General features: G+C 57.9%; 1 protein-coding gene and 1 long non-coding RNA gene across 3 annotated transcripts; one reads left to right on the top strand and one right to left on the bottom strand.

Moving 5' to 3' along the window:
* The first annotated feature begins 290 nt into the window (after window positions 1-290).
* On the top strand, window positions 291-27,606 carry SH3GL1 (SH3 domain containing GRB2 like 1, endophilin A2). 2 transcript variants are annotated; one of them, XM_086410079.1, is made up of 10 exons: window positions 291-554; window positions 22,248-22,316; window positions 22,608-22,680; window positions 23,483-23,626; window positions 24,033-24,166; window positions 24,276-24,434; window positions 24,768-24,871; window positions 25,504-25,628; window positions 25,785-25,844; window positions 26,175-27,606. In XM_086410079.1, exons 1-10 carry the CDS (start codon window positions 510-512, stop codon window positions 26,369-26,371), a joined length of 1,110 nt encoding a protein of 369 aa, XP_086266205.1. In that variant the 5' UTR covers window positions 291-509; the 3' UTR covers window positions 26,372-27,606. The 2 variants fall into 2 exon arrangements, with proteins under 2 accessions (XP_086266205.1, XP_086266206.1); XM_086410080.1 differs by having other exon boundaries at window positions 25,788-25,844.
* LOC147368795 (uncharacterized) lies at window positions 12,666-14,124 on the bottom strand. The gene is made up of 2 exons (XR_015166832.1): window positions 13,766-14,124; window positions 12,666-13,664 (listed from the first exon to the last, which is right to left on the bottom strand). It is a non-coding gene; the product is annotated as an uncharacterized LOC147368795 (long non-coding RNA).
* Window positions 27,607-27,691: the final 85 nt, after the last annotated feature.

Below are 27,691 nucleotides of genomic sequence, written 5' to 3' on the forward strand. Positions count from 1 at the left end.
TACCAGGCTCTTCCGTCCATGGGATTTTCCAGGCAATACTGGAGTGCGGTGGTGCCATTGCCTTCTCCTCTGCTGAAAGGTCTAAGCGCTTTTCCTGAGACGTCAGGGCCACCTCCGGGACTCCAGAGGTCGCTGCAGCCACCACAGCCCCTCTAGGCTCGCTCCGGTCCACTCTTAGGCCGAGGCGGCCTCTCGGTTAGCAGGCGGGAATGTGCGTGCACTCCCCCGCCGGCAGGGGGCGCCTGTGCACAGACGGGGCCCAGGGCGCGCGTGCGCGCGCGGGGGCCGGCACCGGAAGTGTGCGGTTGCCATGTAATATCCTGGCCGCGCGGGCTTGCGAGGGTCTGAGGCGGCGCCGGGGCGGGCGGAGCTGGCTTGAGGGCGGCGAAGGCGGTGCCGTAGGGGCCCCCTGAGGCGCGCTGGGGGTTGGTGGCGCCCGGAAACCTGTCGCTTGCGCGGTCCCTCCGGTTCGCTGGGTCCGGGCGGCAGGCCCGACGGCGGGAGGCAGCATGTCGGTGGCGGGGCTGAAGAAGCAGTTCTACAAGGCGAGCCAGGTGAGCGGAGGCCGAGGCGGGGCGCGGTGGGGGTGGTGTGCGGCCCCGGGCTCAGACTGCTCGGAGCGGGGCCAGGAGATGCCAGGCCTGGCCCTGACTCGGGAGGGAACCGGAGGTAGTGAGGGGCGATCTTGGCACGCGTCCCTCGCAGGGTGGGTACAGCCTAGGAGGGACAGGGTCTGCGTGCTAGGGCGCCCAGGCTCTGTCCGCCATGTGGGCTCCAGTCTCCTCGAGGAGGGTGGGCAGACGGTGGAGAGGAGCAGAAATGCACCCAGAGGTTGTTCCCGGACGTGGATCTCTCGCCTCCTGTCCTTCCCTCTAAAAGATCAGGGAGGGAGCGGAGAGAGAGAAGAGGAAGAAGGCTGTCGACACAGAGAGCCCAGGGGCAGGGAATTTTGTGTCTAGAGCAATTCTTTTTTTCCCAAAGATGACAAACAGCCTTCTCAGTGGGCCGGCTGCAGAATTGAAAGGGTTGAGTCAAAAGTCAATTTCCTACTTCAGTTCCTCAGACATCCAGTCCCTCTCCCCAGAAACAAGACTGTCACCAGTTACCAAAGAGAAGTGTACGCCTCTTCTTTAAAAAACCCACGTAGTGATAGCATGGTCTACATAGAACTATGTACTTGCTGGTTTTCATTAACTGTGTCTTGGAGATCATACTAGAGTCAGAATTCTCCACCTCGGGTCTTTCTCTGTCCTGGCAAGCCATCCTGGGCACTGTGGGGCATTGAGCAGCACCCCTGGCCCTCTCCCAGCCTATTTAGGAGCTCCCCTAGTTGTGACAACCACCGATGTCTCCCCATGCTGCCAGATGACTTTAGGGGAACCCCCTCTTCCCCCCGGCCCCCCCCCACCCAGAGCCACAGCACTAGAGCCTACTGCTCAATTCTGTTGTTTTGTTTTGTTCTTTTGAAGAGATAAGATGTCACCTATTTCATCTTTCTCCTTTGCTTTTCCTCTACCTCCTCCTGGATCTTTTTAATGGGTACGTGATATTCCGTTCCCTGAAGTCTGTCTTGTTTTTTTTAAACTAGTTGTCTATTGATGGATGTTTAGATTGTTTCAAGTAGTTTTCTGCCATGTTACAGTACTGTCATGAATAGCCAGTGAGTATCTCTGCTCACAGGTAGGATTGGCTTTACAGGATAAGTTCCCAGAAGTGGAACGTGGAATCCAAGAATGTTTAAGTGTTCTACTTGTGATGGACAGAATAGGTGTTTTGGAAATTCCAGGCCCCGTTGTTCACAAATCTGGTGAAAGCTGAGTGGATTCACTCTTCAGAAAACTAGGCAAATGCAAAATTCAGTTTATAGGCTCAGATCCAAAAAGTTCCCAGATTTCTCCATCCCTTAAGAATCTTAGGTTTGGAGTTTGTGTGGATAGACTCCAGGAAGGAACGCGCAATGGTCATAGGAATCCTTTAGGCAGTGCTGGCAAACGAGACTTTAACCCATGACTTGGAGAGGTCCAGTGGGAGGGAAAAGAAGTGTGTCCCCAGTGATACACAGCCGGGACCTTTGGCCCCTTGAGGGGGAAAGTAATGATCCTAGACAGGGCTAAAGATATTTGGGATCTGTCTCTCTACTCCAGGCTAAACACTGGAGGAAGAGAAACTTAATCTAGATGGATTCTAGGGTTGTTGCTGAGAGTACAGCTCTGTGCCCCAGCAGGATGGAATGAGTGACCTGGCCCAGCAAGCCTCTACCTCCCCCTCCACCCCACCTTGCTGCACACTTGACCAGAGCATCTTGCAGTGCTGCTCACTATCTTGGACCCTGACGTAGCCCCTCCTGTAAGAACCATAGGTCTTGGAAGAACTCCTGGGCCACCTTGTTCCTTCCTGTGGACGGGTCTCTGGAAGCCCTCCCCTCCCCACCCTCAGGCACAAGGGCCCTTGCTGGTAGCCCATCCTGCCCCCAGAAGACCCACTGTGCTGGAGGAACTAGCTGGGCCTCTCAGGGTGTCCACCTGAGCCTTTCCTCTCAGGGAAGGAAGAATGGCCTACATTCAGACCTGAATGTAGCACTTGGGGGAGCGCTTAGAAACCTGGAAAGCTCAGTGCAGCATAAGCTGGTGCTTCGGATCAGTTTATTATCTCAATGTTCTGGGACCCAGTTCCAAAGAATCGCTGCTATGGCCACATTCTCCTTTGAGAGCCTGAGAGCCGCAGTCTTGGCCTTGTGACCAAGTCCGTGTTGAGTTGTGCTCTCAAGAGTCACCCTGGCTGTGTTCCATTTCCTCTGCAATAGTTTCCATAGACCTCCACTGTGGATCTGGACGTGTCCACCTCTGTGTATTTCTTGTCTTGATTTTAGAAACACCTCCTTCATCCTCTTTCTGTGTCCTCAGGATTGGGATCGTCTGGGCCAGGTAACATTCCTGTTAAGTCTTAATATATACTGAGGGGTCACCAGGTGAACAGGTTTTAAACCAGTCTCTGTTGATCTCAGTCAGTCTCAGTCTCAATTTATCTGGCCCAAGGATCAGCATACTCCCCTTTCTACACCAAAGGATTGGGGGGCATTTGTCTTCCAGTAGGACAGTGGTTCTCAGCCAGGGCCAATTCCACCCTCTGGAGGACATTGGCAATGTCTGGAGGCATGTTTGGCTGTCAAAACTTGGAGGTAATTAATTGTATTACAGTGTACTGGGCCCCAGATGTCGGCAGTGCTGATGTTGGGAAACCCTGTTTTACAGTTTGAGAAAAGTGAGGATAATTTTATCCAAGCCAAACAACAACAACAGAAATCCCTCCTGGGCATTGTTGTGGCAGCTGCTTGCTATTTCGAATTCTCTAAACAAGAGATAACCAGATATACGCAGATGGACACATGTAAAACTCGGCACCCGGACACCACATCTCCCCTGCCCAAGTCCTCAGGAGAACCCCAGAGTATCTATTGGCATCTGTCAAGCTTGCATCGGCACCTCTTCACTTAGGGAATCCCAGGGACGGGGAAGCCTGGTGGGCTGCCGTCTATGGGGTCGTACAGACTCGGACACGACTGAAGCGACTTAGCAGCAGCAGCAGCCCTTCCCTCTCCCCTCTCCTATCCTTGCAGCACCCCAGGGACATTTGGCAGCATCAGAGGCTTTGTCAGGCCTTGGGGAGCAGACACTAGTGGCACTGAATAGGTAGCAGCCAGGAATGGTTGCTAAACACCCTGTAACACACAGAACAGCCTTCTATACCACCAAGAGTTATTGTCCGAATGACAGAAGCACCGACGTTGAGAAGCCCTGCTCTAAAACAGGTTCTTGATTTCAAAGGCTTGTAACAGCATCGTCTCTAAATTGAGAAAGGTGGACGCGTGACAGAGAGCCAGGAGTAGAGAAGCTTGGTTTCCGGCAGGTCTCCCTCATCGATGATGTCGGTGACAAACCAGCTTCCAGTAGCTGGCATGAGACTGGCCAGTTCCGCGCCAGTTCCTCTCTGGTGAAAGCTTTCAGGTCTTAAACAAAATTGATTTGAGCTTGAGTGGGAAGTTAGTGAGTTTTTACTTCTGGTCACACTGACAGGTTGAACTGGAGAACGTTGAGGAATCCATAGCGTAAAGCAGAAAAAGAAGTAGGCGTCTGTCCCGGGCCCATGATTGTGGTCCTTCCCGCCTCCCCATGTAATAATGCCAGTCAGTACCATCTGGTCTTTATGCACGTCTGAACTGGGGGGAGATGGCTTTATGAGTCTTTCTGGGGAATAGAGGTGGGTCGAGGAACCCACTAGCGAGCTCCAGTCTCAGAAACTCACTTGTCATTGTGGTGTGTGTGGGTGACATTAATTTCCACTGAAGCTGCTAATGGTTTCCTGGTCATTCTTGTGGCTGCGCTGTGTGGAGATCTGAGAGTGTAACTAGGGGTAGATCTGGCAGCTGTCTGGAATGCTGGCCTGATTTCTTTTTTTTTTCTTTGCCTGAAAGGAGAGAGAGAGTTTTAACTAAAAGATTGGTTCCATCCAAGCTAGGAGGGGAACTCATGACCGTCGTATCCTATAACTTTGAAGTTTGTTCGATTCTTTCTAGGCCCTGCGTTGGTGTCTCGGAGGAAAGATTGAGCTTCCTGGGAGAGGCGTGGGGGTGGGGGGAGGACTAGGGGACCCAGACCCCAACTTGTAGGAGTAGGCAGTAGTTGGGGAAACGTTAGGGGTCTCCCAGATACTGCCTGCTCCAACCTATTTTTTAAACTTCATTTTGTGGAATCACACTCTTGAATTCCCAGCAAAGTACTTGGCCTGCTGAGTAACAGACGTGGGTGATCTTAGGACACAAAAATCTGGAACTTATAACCCCTTAAGTGTCAGCACGAATCACAATATGGAGCCTGGGAGCGACAAGTGTCAGGCAAGGCCTGGGGGTGGGGGTGGGAGTGGTCTCTGGCTCAGGACCTTGAGCCGAGCAGCTGCAGGCACTCACCCCCGGAAAACCTTCTGCCTCGGGGCAGCAGACGTGGGAAGGGCTTTTGGCCATGGCCTTGTCCATGTGCGGCAGGAACTGGGTTAAGTCCACTCTTACAGGAAACCATTCTGCTGACTCATCCGTAGGAAGACCCTTGATCTCGCAGTGTCCCTGTAGGACCGCAGGCGGAGATGATCCCATCCTGCCTCACAAGTTAGCTGGGTGCAGTGACCAGTCCTATGTCATAGGCTGGGCTGTGGAGCTTCAGAAGCAATCCAGAACTGCCCTTCCCCGAAGGAAGCAGGGGCCTCTCATCTCCACCACTTCCCAGGCCTGGCCGTAAAACCAGGTTAACCTGACCTCCTGGGTAGGACCCACTGTTCACCATCAGGGAGGTGCCCCAGAGTCAGGCAGCATCCTGCAGCTCTTCGTTATTAACATGCCAGGACCAGGGGCTCATCATGTTTTGAGTCCATTGCTCGTAACTGCTTTATATGGAGCCTGAAACTCGCTGTAACTCAGAATCCTGGGTGTACTAAAGGCAGTTTATCACAGAACTCAGTGGGAGCTGATCGCCCTGCCTATCTGGGTGTGTTTTGAGGCCAGGCTGTAGCTTAATAACAGCCTGTGAGGTGAGAGGTTTCTTAGTATCACCCTGCTCAGCTTCAGGAATTGGAGGCTATCACAGTTTTGAGACCCCAGAACTGTCGCAGACTTAGCAACTGAACCCAGGAAACAGTGCCGTCCACCCACCTGTCCCTCCAGCGTCCCTCCAGAGCCAGCCTCCTTCGGGGCCCTGAGTGCTCCGCCTGCCCTTCCAGTGCCCCTCTGTGCAGCCCTCTGTGTCTCTCCTCAGAGGACAAACTGACAGGCTGCGACTGGGCCCTTTGGGCCCGCCATGTGCTTCTGGCCTGCATGTCCCGTGGCCTTTGACCCTGGGTCGGGGGCCACAGTTAGTGCTGCTCTGGCCCCTATCTCCGCCCTCTCCTCTTTGTTGCCAGTATCTTGAGACTGACCCAATCTAGGGAAAGTTAGTTCTTCATTTGGGGCGCGCAGCCAGCTTCCTCCATAGGGTTTCAGAGGCGTCAGGCCATTGGCTGGGGGAGTAGGGGAGGAAAGCCCAACTGTCTTGTTTCTGGTTTCCGAGGTCGGGGGAGGGGCAGGGGGAGGTTTCTGAGGTTTAAGGAGGGTTTGATGCTGGAGCCTCCCAGCCAAGGGAGGGTTTGGGAGCTCGCAGGCCTGTGGAGGCATCTTTACCCGCCAGCCCTGCCCAAACCCTTCCTCGGGGAAACGTTAGGGGTGATTTTTCTGGACTTTTTCCCAAGCCGTCCCTGGAAAGCCGGATGGAGGAATGTGTCAGACTAGCAGCAGCTGCTTGCTCTCTGCTCTTTGTCCCCCTCCCTTCTCATCTCCCTCTTCCTCCTTCCCCTCCCCCTCTTCTCTCCCCCCACAGCCCCTCTTCTCTCCCTGCCCCCCTTCCCAGGGCTGAATTTACAGCCACTTCTCCCGAGCGCTGCACTTTGGATACATTCTGCTCATTTCCTGTTGAGCAGTCCCCCAGGTTCCATGAGCCCAGGCTCCCAGAGGATGGCCTCGTCTTCCTTTTCCACTCAGCTCCTAGAAAAACCTGCTGACTAGGCCCGAGAGGGGGATCACGCGGAGACTCCCAACCACAGCAGGAAAATAGACGTGCGATTTCCTCCAAAGGACCTGACTCAGCATCAATCGCTGCCTCCCTGGGAAGAGCTGCTGCCGGCAGCTCAGACTTCCACACCTGGGTATTACGGTCATTCAGAGGCGCCGTGCCCTGTCCCGGGTGTGAGACAGCCTACCCGGGGGCCACTGAGGAACTCAATGAATATCAGGTGGGCCAAGGGACATTTGCCTCAAGTTGTGGGTTGTGAGAGTGCAAAAGTGGAATATCCATCTGGGCATGAGAGAGAAGGCAGAGCTGGGGCCTGCTGAAGGGAGCATCCCTGGTGACCTGGGGTGCCATGTCAGCTCCTTCCCCACCCTCCCGCGAGCGTGGACAGCACACTCCAGTCCAGCAGGTCAGCTTGGCCTTATAGCTTCCCTCCTTCCCCACCCTTGTCCGGCTCTCCTGTCCACTTCCTGTTTGCGTGTCTTCCTTCATCCTTGCCGCCTCTTAGGTCCACTCTCCGGAAGTACTTCTCCTCCCTCCCAGCCTCTGGCCCAGTGGTCTCTTGCCCCCGTTCTGCACACCGAGCACATCCTCACACCTAGTACGCATTCCTCTCATTGGGCGTGAGCTTCTGAGGGCGGGGTGGGGGCTGCCTGGTGGCTGGTGACAGGCCCAGGTCCCCACAGGTCATGGCTCACTGACCAAGTTGTCAGGAATGGTGGACACCTCCCCAGAGCAGGCGTGGGGCAGTCCGGTGCCATGATGGTACCTGTGTGAGGCAGGGTGGCCAGCAAGGCCTCAGTCAGGAACAGGTCCGACTGGTTTAAAAAATAAGTCATCAGAGCTCAGAGGTTGTCCCCTTTGCTTGGAATTTGCTTTGAGGGCTCCAGGCCCAGAGGAACCTGCATTTGACTTTGTCACAGGGAGTCTCTGTTGTTCCGACCCCACAGCCAGATCCAAACTTAACGGGAGGTGCCCAGCTTCCTGGGGAAAGGAGATCCCCGGGCCCAACCACTCTGGCCTCAGAAGCCTGCTCTCTAGGCTCCTGGACCTCTGAGCTCTTGGACTTGACTGGGCCCTATGTGCAGCCCCTGTGGCTTCCACCCTTGGCCGCCTTCTGCCTCTTCTCCTGTTTCCTCCAACAGGCAGCCAGCTTTCTCCCTGTCCTCTGCTTGGACCTGTTGGTACCCTCTGGACTTGCTACCCTGCCTCTGGGCCTTCTCCTTTCTGGACCTGAGTTCCCTCCCTGGCGCCCCTCACCCCTCCAGATCTTCATTCCCTGTCACAACATACCCAGCCGCCCTCTAGATGGTGGTCCCAGACCGGCTGGCTGGTACAGGCAATGCAACAGGCTCCTAGGCCCAGTGCACCTGCGGGCCAGCCCTGACCTTCCCTGTCCTTCCCTGCCCTTGCCCCGAGGACCTGGGAGCCTGCTGTATCTATCTCCTGGATCTGAGCCTGCAGTAAATACTGTGCACCAGCCTCTTAGCCTGGGGCCTGAATTAATTCGTTAATTTGACCTTCAAATATTCTCATTTTTTAAGTTTGTTTTTAAAAGGGATCTTGATGTTATTTCTTGTAATAAATCATAGTAACAGGATCACCATATACAGCAGAAACAAAGCAATGTAATCAATTCTTCCTGGATTCCTGACCTCTGAAGCTAGGGTCTGCTCTCTCTTGTGAAAAGAATTGTGAAACCACAAGTTCCCCACTGGGACTTTGCCTGGCGTCCAGTGGTTAAGCCTGTGCTTCCACTGCAGGGGCAGGGGTTCGATCCCTAGTTGGGGAACTGAGATCCCACATGGCATGTGGCACAGCCAAAAAAAAAAAAGCCTAAAAATAATTTATTTTTAAAAACAAGTGTCCACCAGGAAGTTTCTCCTAGCCAGAACAAAGGGTACTGGAAGCGGGTCATGGCAGGACGAGCTTTCTCACTTGTCCCTTGCGTTCTCTCTCCTCTTGGCACCCCTCCCCTGCCCCTTACAGTCTTCACGTGGAACCAGGAACTCCTGCAGGCTTGAGTTAAGTCTCAGAAGAGAGAGTTCTGGGGTGAGGGTGGATTTCCCAAGCATCTGGGGAGGAGGAGGCCTGACAGTCTGTGTCCCTGTTCAGACTGTATGCTTAGACCCCCAACACCACGCTGGCCAGCACAGCTCAAGCCAGTCCCACCTTCTCTGAAGCAGGAGCAGTTGACTGATGGTTTCTCTCTGGTCATTTTGGGTCTCGGCCCCAGGAGTTAGTGGAGACTTAGGGAAGGAAACCGGGAACTCTCTCACTTTCAGGCACCACTCCCTTCCCGTCCCCTGCCACCTGCCACCCCAGCAGGTGTCCATCACCTTAATGGCCTCAGGTCATCAGAGCCTTAATTGTCTGAAGTCCAGAGGGCAGCCCTGGCCTGTCAAGGCCACCCTTTGTCCAGAAGAGGCCAGCCGAGGGAATGGGGTCAAGGATTTCCGTGTCCCCTACCCCTAACTGCTGGCCTAAATCTCCTCTCCTGGGGCATTTCCTCCAAGCTAGGGAAGTCTTCCTGTCCTGCAAGGTCAGCATCTCGGCCTCGAGGAGCCTTGGAGCAGCTGCAGCTCCCCACCCATTGCCCTTGCTACAGCTTGGTGTGGGTGATGCCCCAGAGACTTCTCTGAGGTTCCTCCTTCTCCGCCAGCCTTGATGCATTTACTTCACACCTCTCTGGGTTCCCCATCACCATGCCTTTCCCACCAGTGGCCTCAAGGGTGGCCAAGTGCTCTGTCCGCTTCACCCCAGGACACCTTGTGCCCTTGGCCTTGGCCGGTGGTAGGTAGGAGGCACTGTGGGTTTGGGAGGCCTCCATGGGAAGTTGTGGAGACGGGGTATGTCGGGGACCCAGGACGCAAGGATGCTGTTCCAGGGAACTAGGGTGGAGGGCCTTCTGCCTGTTCTGAGTCCAGGAGGCCGCTCGGCTCCCAGCTGCGCCTGGAGGGGAGCTGACTGCTGTCCAGGCAGTGTGTGCTCAGCTACTCTCCCCCACGCTAGGTAGTGCTAGTGCACCATGAAGGGCACGTCCCTTTCCAGGCACTTGAGTTGGTGCTAAACTGTCTTGGATGTCGAGCGAGAGGTAAAGAGTGACCTGCTGATAGCCAGGCACCCAGGAGAGCTGAGTAAACACACACAGCATAGTTAAGTGTCGAAGGCCCCTCCCTGGTACGTCATCATACATGAACTCACCACTGAAAAGTCTACAGCTTTGTTTTGCAAGTTCACACCGCCTGAACACAGTGTCCCAGGGCAGCTTTTTCGTTCTGCTTTTTCCGTTCACACTGCTGGCGCCCTTTGTCCACCCGAAGCCTGTGACTCAGGTTCACTTCCACAGCTCCCTGTGGTCCTTTATGTGTTGATCACAACATGTCCCTCCCCTGGCAGCGGGCACTGAGGCCACTGCTGTGTTCCTTCTCTCAGCGTGGCAGTGAGCCATCATGTGGGTGTGCCCCAGGTGAGGTCCGAGAGTTCCTCTAGACTCCTGCTGCGTTTTTGTTCGTTTGTTTGTTTTTATCTATTTATTTGACTGCAATTGGTCTTAATTGTGGCATGCAGAATCTTTAGTTGCTGCAGGTGGACTCTAGTTCCCTGACCAGGGATCAAACCTGGGTTCCCTGCATTAGGAGCACGGAGTCTTAGCCACTGGACCACCAGGCAAGTCCTAGACTTCTGCCCTTTTAACATGACCATGTAGATTTTAAGCAGGCCCAACCTGGAAAAAAACCACCACCTCTTCAGTTGGCATGACACAGAGTCAGGGCGGGAGGGTGTCCCAGACACGCACGGCGGCTTAGCAACTGAACTAGGGCAAATGTGATGCAGGGTCCTGTGACACACATGCCCAGTACGGAGAAGCCAGGAGTGACTCATGAGGAGACGACCCAGGCCTTGGCCTTGAACATGGACACGGGGAGGAAAAGGGAGAGCAGCATGCAGGTTTCCCTGGGAGGCCCTGGGCACTGGGGCCTCTGGGTCACGGCTGCCCTGCGGTGGTCCAGGAGCTCAGACGCTGCCTATCTGTGGGCTCAGCCCTGCCAGGGGAGCAGAGGCTGTCTGGGTATGAGGGGGAGGGTAGGAGGCCCTGGCCCCTAGACCATCGTCATCAGGTGAAGAGGGATTGGAATATTCTTCCTGCTCCTAGCTCAGGAAGTGGCGACACCAGACACGTGTCTCAAGGTGACAACAGAGAAGGAAGATCTGGAGTCCAGGGCAGGGAAGCTTTTCTCTTGCGAAAAACAATAAAGGCATTGCCCAGCCATCTTGGCAAATGTGGCAAGACACCCCGGCTTAGCGGGGCACGGTCTCCTACAGGCAGAGTGTAAGCATGGCTTCTTGGGGTGTGTACTGGCATCATCTTGAAAGACAGGCCGACTCTTGATGTGCCATGATGGGGTGGGTGGGACATCCTGGGAGTCAGGGCAGAAAGCCCCCAGGGTGTTGAGGGTCGGCCAGCAGAAGCAGGAGGAGGTGGGACGCCCCACATCATGCTGGGCTTGCTGCCCATCCTCCTCCCTCAAACCCTGTTCTTTGCTTCCAAGTAGAGCTCTAGAATGTGTGTCACGGCCACCCGTCCGCAGCACACGGGGTACTGTGAGCCCTCTGGAGTCTGGCCTGTGGTCTCTGGGGGCTTTGGGTAAACAGGGACAGCTGGGACCTCAGCCTGCTGGCGACACAGTTCACGCAGTGTTCACACGTGTCCTGGTGTGTGCAGAGGGCCTCTTCACTCCAGAGACACGGGCATCTTCACATCCCCCAGTAGCTCTGCATGTCCTGCCTCTGAACCGTGCCTGTGCGGGGACCCGCCTCCAGCCTCCTGCCCTCCTGGCCTTATTCTTTCCCTGGGCTTTGCATCCCGTGGGGAACAGCAGACTCGTCTTTGCAGAGCAGCTTGTGGTTCTTGAAGCGTGCTCCTAGCCAGACCCCATAGCGCATCGTCATCAGCTCCCCATTTTGCCGTCGAGGAAACTGAGGCTCAGAGGAGTTGATGTTCTTAAGACACAAGGCTGTCTGCCATTCACACCCCTGCTGCTCCCTGTGTCTCAGCCCTGCCCTGGGAGCTCACGGGCACACCCTTGTTTTGACTTGTTGCTGACACACCTGATTGGGGGTGTTCTCCCCAGAGGTCCTGAGGGCGGGGGTCTGTTATCTCAGCAAATACTGATCTCCCATCGCTTGCTGGGCGCTACTTGCCCTGTCAACAGCGGGCAGCTGGTGGGAAGTTAGCTGGACAGGGCGTGTGTAGGTGGGGAGGGGAGGCTATCCCAGGTGCTATTGGCTGGAATAAAGGTGACAGAGGAGATGGGCCCTGAGAACCACTGGGCAGGTAGTAACGTCAGGGAGTGTGTGGGCCAGTCCTGCTGTGCCTTCTGAGAAGCGGGAGCTCCCTCCCCCGGTGCTGCCACCACAAGGGATGGCGGCCAGGGGACAGGAGCAGCAGAATCTGGGGCCCACCTGGCCCTGGCAGCCCCTCTTGGTCTCCTCATCTTGTGCCAAGATTCCTTCCTTCCTGCTCCAGGTTTTCAGGACTGACTTTGCAGGTCAGAAGGGAAGGTACCTCTGGGCAAATAGGGTGGGGGACAGAGGGAGGAGCAGCCATGCAGGGTGACAGGTCGCTGACATCTGACTCATGGCCCAGGAGGGACTGGTCACCCCCCTGGCTTGCCATGTGCTGTCCTGGGATTGTGACCCACCCAGCCAGTTTCTTCTGGTAGCCACACCTGAAGAAACTGGTCTCAGTGGCCCTGAGTCACCTGCTGTCACTGCCCATCTAGTGTGCCAGATAAGGGTGCGTGCCTCAGCACCCACTTAGAGCTTCTGTCCTCCCCTTGAGCCTACCCTCGATGATCCGCGAACCTGGGTGTGTGGCCTCTCCGGCTGCAGCCTGACCAGTCTGGAGGCTGTTTGCCTTTGGCCTTCAGGCCTGTTTGCCTGTCAGCCTGCCTTTCTCATGTCCTGTCCTCCCAAACTGCAGGCGCACCCCTTTCACGGGGGCTTCTGTCTATAGGAGACCACCCCACTTCGGGACCAGAGTACCCTGGATACAAGTCAGCCTGGGCCCAGCGTTTTGTTTTATTTTTGGCTGTGCTGGGTCTTTGCTGCTGCACAGGCTTTCTCTAGTTGGGGTGAGGGGGGCTGCGCTGTCGTGTTGCACGGGCTGCTGCTTGTGGTGTGGTGGCTTCTCTTGCGGAGCGCAGGCTCTACGATACTCAGGCTTCAGTAGCTGCAGCTCCCAGGCTCTAGAGCACAGGCTCAGTAGTTGTGGCGCACGGGTTTAGTTGCTCTGTGGCGTGTGGGATCTTCCTGGACCAGGGATCGAACCCATTTCTCCTGCATTGGCAGGTGGATTCTTTACCACTGAGCCACCAAGGAGTCCCCAGCCTGGGCCCATCTTGCTCAGACTTTTTTCCTTTGCACACTTTCCCTTTGCTCTCTGGTGAGGGGGCCAGCTGTGGGCAGACCTCAACTGGAGAGTGGGGGTGTAGACAGGCAGCCTCCACAGGCAGAGTTCGGCCTAACTTGAACTTCCCATAAGCAACACAAAGGAAAGTGGGGGGTATGGGGGTTAGGGATGCTGTCATCTGGTCATCTCCCAGGTCCTCAGCCCTCGGTGCTTAGCTGTGTGGAGTGGTGCCATGAGGTCAGACCTGTGTGAGGTCCTTCCTTCCTCCCACGGGCACTAAGTATCAAGGAGGCACTTCTAGTCTTGGACATGGTTCCGAGCACAGACGGTACAGAAGTGCCCGGGTCGCTCACTCGGAGCCCAAGGGGCTTGAGAGAATGAGAGTGATGGGTGGGTCAGGGACAGCCCCTCTGAGGAGGGAACTCTAAGGGGGACCAGATGGACAGGACCCAGCGGTGGGAAGGTTTGGAGCAGAAGGAACAGCACAGCAGAGACTCTGATGCAGGGTGCGTGTGCACCTTTGTGGAACAGAGCCTGGTCCAGTATGGGGTTGGCCTTCAGCGAGGGGGTGCCAGGACTGGTACTGGGAGAGGGTAGCCAGTGGTCAGGTTCCTCCTACCTGGGTCCTTCGGAGGTGGGTGATGGAGAATCAGCGGGGCTTCCTGGAAGAGGTAGCTTTACATTACTTAGGCCTTTCAGAATGGAGGTGGTTAGAGACAGGGAGACAGCATTCCAGGAGGCAGGGGTTCTGGGCTTTCATCACCTTAGCTTGTCGTCACTGGGGTGCACGTGGCCCCTCCTCGAGACGTGTGCTCTGGTGTCCACAGCCTCTTTTGTGGTCGGCTATGGCGATGGCATCGGATGCAGGGTTTTCTCCAGTGCCTTCAGAGGTCGAACAGCTGTGTGTGCGCCTCACAGGATTTCCAAGCCCTGTTTCCTCTCTTTCCTGAAGGGTTACTCCTGCATCAGCTCTGCCATTGACAAAAAAATGAGTTTGTGAAACACCTTGTTTACTCAGACACGCTGGACAGAAGTTTGCTGTGTGCCTGGACACCCCCTGGTGGGTCTGCAGGCAGCAGCTCTCCCACGGCGCACCCCAGCTCGGGCAGCAGTGCAGGGCGGGTGTGGCCTCGCCAGCAGGACTCGGGGGATTTATGACCTCATTTGTTTGTGGGTTGGGTGTTTCTTTTTATAAGTTTTCATCTGAAATTGATTTTCCCGCTCGTGTGACACACAGCCCTCCTTCCTCATCCCTGAGATGAGAAATGAAAATGCACAAGGCCAATTTACACCTGGGCTTTTCAGCACTGGCAAGAGTTCCAGGTGGCATTCATTCCTGAGAGATGAGCCTTGATCGCGGGCAGTTGTGGGGTAAAAACCCTCGGCACAGCCTGGGGTGCCAACTTGGGTCAGGCCCACCTCTCCCCTTCTCCCAAGCGGGCAGAATCCTGAGCCCTTACCCCGCTGTGCTCCCCAGATATCTCAGCCCGGCCCTGTGGCTTTGGCCCATCACCTCCCCCAATAGCATTTGGGGCAGGGTCGCTCAGTGAGGGTGGGGGCAGGCCCATCTGATCCTCCCCATGTAGGTGGCATCATACCCTGGTCAGGGGTCTGCGTGTGACTGGTGTCCCCTCTCCATGAACAGCTCACGGTCCAATGTGCCTTTGGTATTCCTAGAGAGCTCTGTAACGTCCCTGGGGCTGTGGGCTGAGGCCACCCTGGAGTGGTGGGTGCAGTGTGAGAGACTGGAGTTCCAGGAGGTGTGGAGCAGAGCCACCAGGTCCCCCAACACAGGCCTCCTGCCTCCGGACAGTGCACTCACCGCGGGCCGGGTATCATCCTGGTTGGCCATCCCCAGTGTGTTTCCCATCAGTGTCCAGGAACAGCTGTGGTCCTCTTGACCACCTCTCCCGGGGCGGGGATATGGCCTCGTATTCACCAGGATGCTTCCCCAGCCAGGTGGGAGCGGTGGGGATTGTAGTCGGATCTTGCGTCCCCGGCACCCTGACATCCCAGCCAGTCTCTGAAGTGAGGAAGCAATATCAGGGAGATGCAGGACAGCCTCCAGAGCAACGTGACCCAGTCACCCCTGCTGTCTGGCTTCGTCTCTCTCACACACACACACACATACACACACACACACACACGTGTGCATATACTGCACTGCCTGGCCCTGGGCAAGGTATGTCACCTCCTGGATTGTCAGTCTTTCCATTTATTAATTTGAGGTGGAGATGACTCCCCGGCGGCTGCACCCGGGCCAGTGATTGCTGGAGGTCTCCGTGGCTCCACCCCTTCCTCTGGGGTCCTCAAGATTGACCGAAGGGCCAGCTACACTGCAGGTCCCAGGAACTAGGCGTCTCTGCTATGTTTTGTGGACACATTAGAAGATGCACACCTAATGTGGCCCACCTCGCCTGCAGCACTCCTGCCTCCCCCCCCACCCCAAAACAAGCAGAAGTGCTTCACCTGGAAGCTGCCCCACAGCCGTCCCAGCACCCAAGGGGCTGCTTCCTCCCTGATTCCGCCGAATGCACTGGGAGCTGGTTAATCACAAGTGGGAGCAGGAACGGTTCTTGTCCAGTGCTTCTGCTTTCTTGTGGAGGGACTTGACACCTTAACAGCAATCCCAGGACCAACCATCACTGGAGTCAGTGCTCAGGGGGGTGGGTGTGGGGAGTGGTCCCCAGAGGAGGCGGGACTAGGCGCTATGGAGCCCTGACCCCAGGCCTCCGCCCCTCCACAGAGCACTCAGAGGACACTTGGGCCTGTGGCTTCGGGCCAGTAGGCTGTGAGGGGAAAGCCTGCCAGGCAGTTGGGGTCACAACCACCTGCATCCTCCCAGCCTTGGGAGCTGCCATGGGCAGGAAGCCCGGCCAGGCCGAGGTGGGGGGCCCTGTGAGGCTGAGTCCCTGGGAGGAATGAGGAGAGGCTGAGCCAGGGCAGAACAGGCCTGAGTCAGGCGGGGGGAGAGGGTTCCAGGGTCCACAGGGGCCTCGTGACGGGTAAAGCCAGTCTGAGGCCCCGTGGAGACAGCATTGTGATCACTATGGGGGGTCTAGGGACTTGGTCGTCAGCCTGGGGGTGGAGGAGCAGCTCTGGGTGTCTGCCATGACAGGGGTGGGAGGGCTGTGGGTGCTGGGCCACCCAAAGTCTGCAACAGCAGAGGTCAGACTGCACTCTGTTCTGTCTTGGGACCTCGTCCACCAGCTCATCACAGCCTGGACAGTCCCTGAGCAACTGTCCCCTCCCATCACTGCTGCCACCTCTGGTTCATTCTTTCCAACCACTGGTTCCTGCTTTGCTCCTGGTGCCCTGCCACGTCAAGATCAGACTCTGAATTAAGCCAGACGTGACTTTGAGGGGGTTTTTCTCATGTAACGGTCTCCCCCCTCATCTCAGCAGCATGTGCCAGGCAGGGGAGCGGCCACTGGGACTCACATGGCATTCAGCTCCCTACCCACCAAGCCAGTCCTGAGAGGAGAGTCTGTGCAGGGAGGCAGGAGGGAGCACCACAGGGCAGAGAAGCCAGGGGGCTTCAGACTGCGGGAAGCTAGGTCTGACCAAGGCCACCAGGCCAGGCTCATCTCCACAGCAACAGTCCACCGCCGCCTGGGGGCCCTGCTGCAAGCTTGTCCCTGCAGTCTTGGGGACCCCAGGGGTGCTGCTCCTGAGCCTGCATCTCAGTGCCAGCCCCAGGCCCGAGGTGCCACCCCCTCTGCTGAGAGAACAGCTCAAGCTCCACATACACCCCGACATACTATGTGGAACCGTGTCTGGGGAATCCGTATCTGCCCCTTGGGGCCAGATACAGTGGTCATGGTACTCAATGGAGGGTTTTCTCTGTTCCTGTTCACAGAGCTGCCGTCACAAACTGTTTAGCTTTGATCCCTAGGGGGAGAGGAAGTGCATGCTCAGAGGCTTGACCTTAATTCCCGGTCTGCTGAAGGAATTTGTGACTTGACAGGACACCTCCCTCTGTGGGGCTTCACAGAGGGGTGTGACTTCTGCTGTGTCAGCTCACAAATATGCACTTGAGGCCCGGGACAGAGGAGGCTCTCCTGCTGCCAGAGCGATCAGGCTTCTGCTGCCTGTCTCTTGGGCTGAGGTGTTGATCACTACCCTCCCACGTGAAGCCTCATGTGGGTGTGAATGGTGTTTCTGTGGTCCTCACTTCAGTGCACCCCTGCTTTGCACTTTGGGGCGGGGCCGCAGCCCCACACCTCGTGGCTTCTACTCTCAGAGCCACGTGGGAGCCAGGCTGCCTGGAATCCAAGCTCCGCCCCTGCTGGCAGGCATTTCATACTCATGGGGGCCCAGACTCTGGAGATCATCCTGACCCAGAGCCACTGGAGGTTTGCAGGCAGGGACCGACAGGAGGCTTTGGGGCAGTGTTGCATGGTATGTCACCTCCTTAGAAGTACCCTCAGCTCACCTCCGTAAGAAAGGCATCAGTTACCTGAGCTCACCGTCTGAGTCCCTGCCAGCACCCCCTAGTCAGGGGCCCAGGGCCCAAGCAGAAAGAAGACTCAAGAAGGCCAGTGGCTTTGTGTGTCGACTGGGCAGCAGGCCAGCCTGGCTTTGTCCGCCTCATGGGCTCTCCAAGTCACGAGATAGAGGCTGTAAAGGAGACTAGAAGGGGCTGTTCTGAGGTGTTTGGCGAGCGGCTCCCAGATGTTAGGAGGACGGCAGGGAGGGGACTGCAGTCAGAAGGGATATGGAGGCGATCATGTCCATCCCCATGTTCCTCCCATCCCGTCCCCGTGCTGGCCTCCCCATTCAGGCATCTCTCGGCCCTGCCGAGGATCATTGGGCTGGTTATCTCTGAGTGTGGGGTACCCTGTGCTGTGAGCTCCAGCCCAGACCGCACTGGGAGCTGCGACTCACCCGGCCTCCCCTGCCTTCTCTCCCTCACCAGAGGGGCGTTCCTCAGAGCCAGCACAGTCTCTGCCAGGGTGGTGGGCTCCTCCCTGTGGTGGTCGCAGACTGGAGCCAGGAGTGCTCATGCCTGAGAGTCTTGGGTCCTGGTGCCCCAGCTACAGGGCGTTCCCTGGCACAGACCCAGGGGATGGCCAGGGTGGGGCAGGGGCCTGGATCCCAAGGCCCTTTCACCCTCATCTCCTGTCCCATGCCTTTTGTTCCAGCTCTCCGGCCAGGGCCCGAAAGTGGCTGCCCCCGGCCCCTAGCCTGGCACTGGGCTTGGCTCTCCCTGTGAGGAGGGACAGAGAAGTGGGGGCTTCTCCAGCAGTCACTGGCAGCCAGGGAGAAGCTAGCTGGGCGGAGGGCAGGAGGGGGGCCAGGATAGGACGGTTACCTCTGCTGTTAACTCGAGAGGAGGTAGCCCCCCGGGCCAGCGCATTGGCTCATGAAGCATGAAAATGCCGAGCAGAACGTGCGGAGCATCCATCCTGGACCGCAGGCCCTGAGCAGCCCTGCTTTTCTCCCCACCTCCCACTCCTCTGGGCCAGCCTCCTCCCACTGCTTTTTTTAAACTCTAATTCATCAAAGCAGATCGGCTACCTGGGTCACTGAGCCTGCAGATAGATCAGCCGTTTATTTTCCATGTTGTATTGATCAGGATTCCCTGCCAAGATGATTCAACTACAAGGCCTCCCTTTGGCGTGTCCCACTCGGCAGGATCCGAGCTTCTGCCATCCGTCTCCAAGCCCCGCTTCCGGGACAGAAGGTTCTCCTGCCTTCTTGTTCTCCACTCAGCTCCTGGAGCAATTGCTCCATCCGCTCTTGGCACATGGCATCCTGTGATTTTGGGTTTTTCCAATGTGCATTCTCTGTTTCTCTCCCGCGTGTCAGATTCCTAGCTCCTCTCCAAATGTGGCCAAAGGCCTAGAATGCTGAAGAACACCTGTCTTTTGAGAGAAAAGCTCCCTCCTCCGATTGGTCTTTAGTATTAGTGCCCACGGGACCACTCTCGTGGGTGGAGGTCGTGCAGGTGTTCAGCAGCAAGGACCCATTTCTCTTGCAGGCTCACTCCCCAGGTGCCCAGGACTACTGTCCTCAGCACACGCTCTGCTGCTCCTCACCGTGGGAGCCTGAACTGGGCTAACTCATGAGCATGTCATCTAAATCCCACCATTCAGGTCCACATGCCAGCTGAACCCGGGCCGTCCTGGCAGAGCAGCCCAAGTGAGAAACAGAGAAAACATCAGACAAACAGGTTTGGGGTCCTTCCACCCGCTCAGTGGTAGTAACCTTTCCACAGCTCCAGGTGCCCCTCAGTTCACACCACAGCTGTGGCCCCCAAGCCGCCGTGGAGGTACCTGCAGCCTGAATTGAAGGCAGGGCACTCTCTTCCCAGAGGATATTGGAGCCATAATACAGGCTAGGCTTCCCTGGTGGCTCAGACAGTAAAGAATCCTGCCAATGCAGGAGACGTGGGTTCCATCCCTGGGTTGGGAAGATCCCCAGAAAGAAATGGCAACCCACTCCAGTATTCTTCCTTGGAGAATCCCATGGGTATAGGAGCCTGGAGGGCTATAGGCCATGGAGTCAGAGTTGGACACGACTGAGCAACATCAACAAATAAGGTCAGACCAAACACGTGTTGGGGGTTGGCTTGCTCAGTGTCCCCAGAGAGGTAGCACTGGAGGAACTGGCTACAGAGGGAGCCCCCATGGGGTCAGAGGCGTGCGTGCCTGGATGGGTGTGCAGAGGCCAGCAGTTCCCCCATAGAGCCGTTGTCACAGGGGCAGGACAGACTCAAGACCTGTGCTCACAGAGCCACAGGGCAGCCCTCACTCGGCAGTCACGCCTGTTGGTTGGCCTCAGAACCACTCATGAACCTTTTTACCAGGCCGCTGCCCAGCCTCCTCCCTGTTCTAACAGAAAAGACCCTGTTCTGGACCTTCATGGAACACATGGTCCCTGAGCGCCTCCCAGGGCAGAAGTGAATCCAGGCTGCAATCCGAGAGGCTTGTCTGACAGGCAGCAGCAAGTTCATCTCCAAAGGCTGCTGCCAGGCCTGGTTCCATGACTCCCCTGGGAGGCACAGGTGTGGGTGTCATGGTGGCAGCCAGTGTGGGCCCACTGCCAGTCGCTCAGGCTCCCACCTGGCTGCACAGGCCCAGGAGGCCATGGTTTCCACACCACTGCCATCACGGCCCTGCAGGAGAGTGGGTAGCAGTCACCCACCTGCTCAGCTGACCCCCGCCCTGGGTGGTGCCACAGCTGTGCAGGCCTCAGCTAGTGGGGTGAGTCCCTCTGCACTGTGAGATGATGGATGGGGTGGGGACTCAGTGGATGCACACAGGAGATTGGGCACAGCCTGTTGTCTGCCTGGCCCATCTCCCACAGGCTGGGGACGTTGGCAGGTTGTGGGGAGTGGGATGCCGAAGCTGCGGGTGAAAGTGTTAACCTCCATGGTGGCGCTGCTGCCCTCATTGCCTCTCAGAGGGTGTGTGCAGGGTCCCTGAGCAGGACTGAGCGTCAGAGTCCTGCCTCCCACCCACATGGGCACGCCCTGGCCGCAGCCTCACCGGGCAGCACCCCTGCCCTTCCTCTGGAGAGCTGTCCTCGCCTCCTCAGGGACCCTGCCCTCAGCGCCCCTCCCTTCCCTGATGCTCTCGCTGCGGTTGGCCTGTGGCGTGCCCATTCCCTCTCTTCCCTCTGGCCTCGTCATCCTCTCACCCATTTGCATCAGTTCCAGACTGTGAGCCTTGGAGAGAAGGGGCTTGAGGCCAGTCAGCCCAAGGGGCTGGAGCTTAGCGCTCCCTCGTGGGGGCTGGGGGGACAAAGAGACTGGTGGGGATCCAGGTGTTCCCAGTGGGGCCTCCAGGGGCCGGAACAGGGAGGGCCCACGTGGTAACTGTAGGGGGCTCCCAGAGGGACACTCCCAGGGGGCCTGGAAGAGGCCATGGGGTCTGCCCGTGCCCTCCCCCCTCAGAGGAAGAACGTGGTCCCCGCAGGTGCCCAGGCCCCCTGTACCGAGCAGGCCCTCGGCCCAGAAGGTGTGGTTTCAAGCCCTGGCGCTTCAATGGCCTCCCGGTTCACCAGAAGTGTCTCGTCCCACGTCAGACATCTCACTCATTTCCCTCTGGCAACCACTGAATTTGAGAACGTCCTGTTTTGCCATTATCAAAAGAAGTGAAACTGTCCCATGAAACAAAGTGGGACGCCCCAGAAACACCTATAGGAGAGAGACAGGGCTTCCCTTTTAAAGTCAGAGTCAGGTGCACAGCTCCTGCCTGTCTGAGGAGGTCCCTGAGCCAAGCCTGCCTCCTGCCTGTGCCCCATGCCCTCCTGGACTCCAGTGTGCAGCTGCCATGAGAACCCTGACTGGCCGGGGTGTGTAGCTACCCGAGCAACGCTCCCAGATCCTGGGTAGGTAGGGCAGGGATAAAGGCCTACAGGCTGGGCCTGTCCTGCAGCTCTGCCTCCTCATGGAGAGACAAGATGATCGGGAAATAATGGGGCATCGGGGTGGGCAGTGTGGGCATCATGGGAGTCCCTCCCCAGCACATGCTTGCACACAGTAGCCCCGTGAGTGCACAGCTGTGACCCCATTTTACAGAGGCAAGAACCTCAATAGCCCGAGACCACACAGGCCAAAGGCAGTGGGCCAGTCATTGAACAGTGCTGGCTCCTGCCCTCAGGAGCCCCTGGAGCTGTCCCAAGGGGTGGGCAGACTGCTGCCAGCCATTAGGAAATTGCGTGCATGTGTGTGTGCCCATACCAGAAGTGACTTCTGGCCCCGTGACAGTTGGCTCATGCAAGACAGGTCTTCCCTTCCGCTTGGTGCTCGTCATTCGGCCTCCGGACCTGCTTATTATTGTCCCTGGCGGGTAGGTGGGGGCAGGGGTGATGCAGAGCAGTAGTCTGCAATATTCCTTCCCTGAGTGGCCCTTCAGTGGGAGAGGGAGGTCACATTTCCGTGAGCCTTGGCCCCTCACCTGGAACTGAACTACAGCACCACTGTCCAGGCATGGGCACCACAGCCTATAAGGGGGACCCAGACAGTCTGCACAACCCTGCGGGGGTAGGGGACACTCTCAGACTGTGGAGCCGCCAGCACAGCCTGACCACGTGGGTGTGACCAGAGAGGGTCCCCCCAGGACAAGCTCCAGACCCTGGGTTTGCAGGAGTGTGGGGGTTTGGAGCAAGGACCTCTTTTAGATCCCTCCCCTGTCATTGGCCACCACGTCCAGCATCCCTGGGAAGCCATCATAGCCATTCTGAGCCCTCACTTTCCTCCTCCTTGGCTCACACTCTTCACTCCTTTTGTCCCCCAGCTGGTCAGTGAGAAGGTCGGAGGGGCAGAAGGGACCAAGCTTGACGATGACTTCAAAGAGATGGAGAAGGTAATGGGAGAACGCACCTGTCTGATGGCTGGCCCTGAGCACTCGGGTCCGCAAGGCTCATGGGGAACGTCTGGGTGGGTTGCAGGCCTCCCCCAGCTCTGGGCAGGTAGCGGTGGGGACACAGCACAACCACCAGCAAGGAGGTAGAGAGACCCTGAAGCAGCAGGGGGTTCCCGTGTGGATGCTGAGGCAGGCAGGGAACTCGACAGCTTGAGGGCTGTCCAGGGGCTCCTGGTTTGGCCTCAGGCACCCTCATGGTTTTGAAACTCCACACACGGACTCTCTTTACAGAAGGTGGATGTCACCAGCAAGGCTGTGACAGAAGTGTTGGCCAGAACCATTGAGTACCTGCAGCCCAACCCAGGTAGGGGCACCTATCAGCTGTGAGTGGTCTGCACCCCAACTCCTTAGGTCTCTGGCAGTCAGGAGTCCTCTGGTTACTGGAGCATGAAGAAGAAAGGCATGGGCCCAAAGAACTGAAACATCCAGGGGTGGGTGGTTTCAGGCAGGGCTGGATCCAGGCATTCAAAGGATGTCCTCAGGGTCTCGAGTTTCCTACTGCTTTATCTGTCAGCTCCCGTTTCTCGTGATCCTAGCCTTAAATTACCCTTACAGCTAGTGGTCCCAGCAGAAAAGAGCATGTTTTTCTTCCAGTCAACTCGCCAAACTAGTGTGAATTGGCTGGCAGGCCCCAGCTGTGCACCTGCCTCTGGAGCATGCAGTGGGGTCTCGGGACCAAGAGGGAGGCAGGGACTGCTGGGTTCTGTGGTGAAAGGTGAATGGGGGCCGGACAGGCAGCACCAGCAGCCGCCTCCACCTGAGGCCTGTGCCAGGATGGACTGGAGCTGCTGGGGATGCAAGCATGCCTGTCCCCCCACCCCAGCCCCTGGAAAAGGTCTGTGTTGGGGTGCCTGTACCCGTCCACACCTAGACCTGTCTACCCTGCTTCTATGGGGGTCTTGAGGAGCACACCCCCCTTCCCCCACCCCTCAGCTCCTGCCCACTGTCAGTGCTCCCAGGAGAGAAGTCTGGGAGGTTCTGGTTCCCTGGGGTGGGGGAGCACTTATGAAATGAATGGGCAGAGAGGGGCAGCTGGTGGTGCTGGCCAAGCACAGGCCTGGCGGCTCAAGATCATACCCATGCCCACCTGGCCCGTCCTCTCCTAGCCTCTCGGGCCAAGCTGACGATGCTCAACACAGTATCCAAGATCCGAGGGCAGGTGAAGAACCCTGGCTACCCACAGTCAGAGGGCCTGCTGGGCGAGTGCATGATCCGCCATGGGAAGGAGCTGGGTGGCGAGTCCAACTTTGGTGAGGCCGAGGTGGGGGGGCCTGGATGGGGTGGGGGGTGCTGGGTGGAGGGGGCCTGAGAACATGGGGCAGTCTCTGGAGCTTCTCCAGGGCTGGCTGGCTCCGTGGAAAAGAGCAGTCGAGGCTTCTTTGGAAGCTCCCTCTGTCTCCCATGAGCACTGTCTACGGCGTCATGGCCACGGGAAAGCTGCATCCCCCCACAGTTGACCTAGGCCAGACCTGGGTGCCTTCAGAGAGCTGGGAGGGTGGCTTATGAATACCGGCCCCTGTGGCTCCGGGTCAAATTCCAGGGTCCCTTGTTCTCAGTTCTGGCATCCAGGTTCTTGGCTGTGGGGGTGACGTGTCTTCATCATGCAGGCCAAGGCTGCCTGTGACAGCTTCCTCCCCCACCCCACGCTCTCCCCAGGTGACGCCCTGCTGGATGCCGGGGAGTCCATGAAGCGCCTAGCTGAGGTGAAGGACTCCCTGGACATTGAGGTCAAGCAGAACTTCATTGACCCTCTGCAGAACCTGTGTGACAAGGACCTGAAGGAAATCCAGGTATGCCCCCACCAAGCCCCACCTGGGCCAGATTCCCAGCAGGAGGTGCTGCGGGGTGGCCCTCCCTGAGGCCCCAGGCACGAGACCTGACCCCCATCCTGGCCTGCAGCACCACCTGAAGAAGCTGGAGGGCCGCCGCCTTGATTTCGACTACAAGAAGAAGCGGCAGGGCAAGATCCCCGACGAGGAGCTGCGCCAGGCCATGGAGAAGTTTGAAGAGTCCAAGGAGGTGGCAGAGACCAGTATGCATCACCTCCTGGAGACTGATGTGCGTATGCAGGCTGTGCACCCTCCTCATGGACCCTGGGGGAGCCCCGAAAATGAGCCCAGCGGTGGTGCCAGCTTCCCAGGGCCAGTGGGTGGGGTTGCCTGTTCAGGATGTGAAGGAAAGTGGATACAAGAGGACCCAAGGAGGTGACTGGCCACCTGAGGCTTTGGGGTCTCCTCAGGCCCCTCACCCTCCTCCAGCTGCAGCTCAAGGGTCAGGCAGACAGGCAGGGATGGGTCCATGTCCAGAACAAGCTGTGAAGGCTCCCTGCAGGAAGCAGCTGGAGATGGGGGTCAGGAGGGCTGTACTGCAGCCCCGGCTGGTCCCTTGCAGATCGAGCAGGTGAGCCAGCTCTCTGCCCTGGTGGACGCCCAGCTGGACTACCACCGGCAGGCAGTGCAGATCCTGGATGAGTTGGCCGACAAGCTCAAGCGAAGGTGAGTCTGGCCCCTGGCTTCTCCCTGTGAACAGCGGCCCACTCTGCCGACTAGGAGGCCCAATGGCCTGAGGCTGGGGCCACCTGGGCCAGCCCTTTAGGGCCTGAGGGATGACCTGCCCCTGGGGAACCCCACCCTGCTGTGAGCAGCAGCAGGGGGCGGTTACCTCCTTTTTAGAAAGAACCCCCAGGCTGCAGGGGGTGGGGGTTCCAGGAGACAGCAAGACCTCATCACACTCGCACTGGTCCCAGAGGAGAGGCTTGGGATGTCCTTTGGGGAGAGGGTTTGCTCGACTGTCCCTGGAAGGCCATTCTCCTCCTTCCCTGTCTCCCTGGGCACTTGGCCCTGAGGGCCATCTCACAGTCAGGAGGCGCCCAGGACCTTGAGAAGGGAAATCCTGGTGGGGGTGGTTCCCTGATACGGGGAGGGTGTCTGTGGGGCAGCAGCACCCAGGCAGCCATCACCAAGGAGGCTTCTGGGTTCAGTGGGGCGCAGCCTGTAGGCAGCCTTGGAGGAACACCAGGGGACCCCCACCAGTGTTTCCGTGCATGGTAACCCCTCACACAGCCCCCCATGTGCACCCTGAGTCCCAGGGTGGCAGCTGACCTCGACATGCACTCCCTCCCCTCCAGGATGCGGGAAGCCTCCTCACGCCCCAAACGGGAGTATAAGCCCAAGCCGCGGGAGCTCCTGGACCTCGGAGAGCCTGAGCAGTCCAACGGGGGCTTCCCCTGTGCCGCGGCCCCCAAGATCACAGGTAAGGAAGAGGCTTCTGCTCTGCCCCAGGCCCCTTTTGGAGTAGTCCCCAGCCACTGGGCCAGTCCCCTGTGAGAGAGCCCCTCCTACCCAACCCTGGGATGGGCACCAGGCCCCACCCTAACATCTTCGGCCCACCTTGTGCTTTGTTTGCAAGCAGCTTCATCATCTTTCCGATCTTCTGACAAGCCTATTCGGACCCCCAGCAGGAGCATGCGTGAGTGTCCCACATGGGCACAGGCCCTGCCCTGGGCTCCCACCTGGGGTTTAGGGTTCTTCTCCCCCGCCTCCTCTCCCCGCCTCCAGTAGAACTGGAGCTGGCCCTCACTGCTCCAAGTGGTGCCCCAAGTGCTATTGCCTCTGTTCAGTGACACCCTGATGCCACGAGGCATCGCCAGCTCCTCCCGGAGTCTTTCTCCCCTCGTCACCTACTCTGGGCAGCCGTGGGAAGTGGTGGGCAGGACCAGGCAGCTGGGCAGGAGGGGAGGCGGCCTCACCCTGCGTACTGCCTGGGGCACGTGACAGCCTGGACCACCCCCAACCCCAGCACCCCTGGACCAGCCGAGCTGCAAGGCCCTATACGACTTCGAGCCTGAGAACGATGGGGAGCTGGGCTTCCATGAGGGCGACATCATCACGCTGACCAACCAGATCGATGAGAACTGGTACGAGGGCATGCTGGACGGCCAGTCAGGCTTCTTCCCCCTCAGCTACGTGGAGGTGCTGGTGCCGCTGCCCCAGTGACCACCCCTCCGTCCAGATCTCTGCATTCCACATGGCCAGGGCAGTGCTCGTGGCCGGCGGGGTGGCCCGCTTCCTGCCGGTCCAGGGGCAGCAGGGTCCCCGTTTACACTAGCACTCAGCGCCAAGGGGCTCCCTTCCCCACTCCGTGTGGCCATCTTGGGGCTGGGCAGTGTTCCCCATCCTGCTGCTCTAGACTCTGCCCCCAGCCCACCGCTCGCCCCAGGAGGCTCACACTAAGGTGCTCTTAGAAACACTAACTCCTACCCCTCTCCAGGGATGGGTGACTCCAGGTGGACCTCCTTCTCTCCCCCCACCTCTTTCTCACACACACAGATTCAAACACACATTCTTTCCCACCTCCATCCACACACAGACATGCACACTCACGTCCTCTCATGTCTTCATCCAGCATTGACACACATGTACATGTGTCCTCTCCCACCTCCATCCCTCACAGCCCAGAGACTTGCCCTTAAAAGGATGGGACTGAACGTTGGTGTGATGGGGTGGTCTAGGCCAGACCCCCTGGCTGAGACTCACCACCCTGCTTTTAAATCCCCCCTCCAGGGTCCCCTGGGCCCATGAATGCCTACAGATGCCACCTCCCTGGAAGGACCTTGCCCCTTCCCTCTCGCTGGGGATTCACGAAGAGATGAGGCTGGGGGTCTCAGAGGCCAGGGCCCCCAAGGACAGGCCATCTCCCTCCTGCAGGGCACTGAATCCCACCCACTCATGCCCACCGCCCCATCTCCAGCCAAGCACAGGCAGCATCTCACTCTGGCACAAGCTGCCATGACCAGCAAACACATACAGTGTGTGTACACATACACACACATATACAGACATACACGGGACCATGGGAGCCCAGCCTCCACTATGTGGAAGGTCAAGCACAAAGGCTTTGACAAGTGAATGTTCCTGAGCCCTGGTGCTGGGACCCCTGGGGAGTCCCTGTCCCAAGCCAGCCACCACACCCTCTCTGGACAGTGGCTCAGGCATCTTCTCCACACCAAGGTAGGCAGCTGACCAGGCCAGCAGGGGACCCTGGGCCTGGCTCACATTCCTCTCCTCTGGTGACTGATAAAGCCCCCAAGGACACCAGGCCCCCTTTCTCGTCCCTGAGGCCCCCTGGTTAACCAGCATCTGGAGGAGGCACGGATGTCATAGCCTGGGGCAGATCCAAATGTAATCCTGATGTTTTTTTAAAAAAGTATTAAATGTCTCTTTCTACAGTCTCTGGCCTGGTGGTGGTGCAGGGCAAGCCCTCCTAAGGGGTCTCCAGCCAGGGCAGGGCCTGCATGGGCACCAGCCTGCAGCAAG

Source organism: Bos grunniens, chromosome 7 (assembly GCF_055505025.1).
Source record: "Bos grunniens cultivar Pamir isolate PY7600 chromosome 7, Bosgru_T2T1.0, whole genome shotgun sequence".
Classification (NCBI taxonomy): Eukaryota; Metazoa; Chordata; class Mammalia; order Artiodactyla; family Bovidae; genus Bos; species Bos grunniens.

Bases quoted from the DNA above. Each gene is read 5' to 3' on its own strand.
- SH3GL1 (XM_086410079.1), top strand. From the start codon at position 510: ATGTCGGTGGCGGGGCTGAAGAAGCAGTTCTACAAGGCGAGCCAG. The intron at 22,317-22,607 runs GTAATGGGAGAA...CTCTCTTTACAG, and splicing joins ACTTCAAAGAGATGGAGAAG to AAGGTGGATGTCACCAGCAA. The intron at 24,872-25,503 runs GTGAGTCTGGCC...CCTCCCCTCCAG, and splicing joins GCCGACAAGCTCAAGCGAAG to GATGCGGGAAGCCTCCTCAC.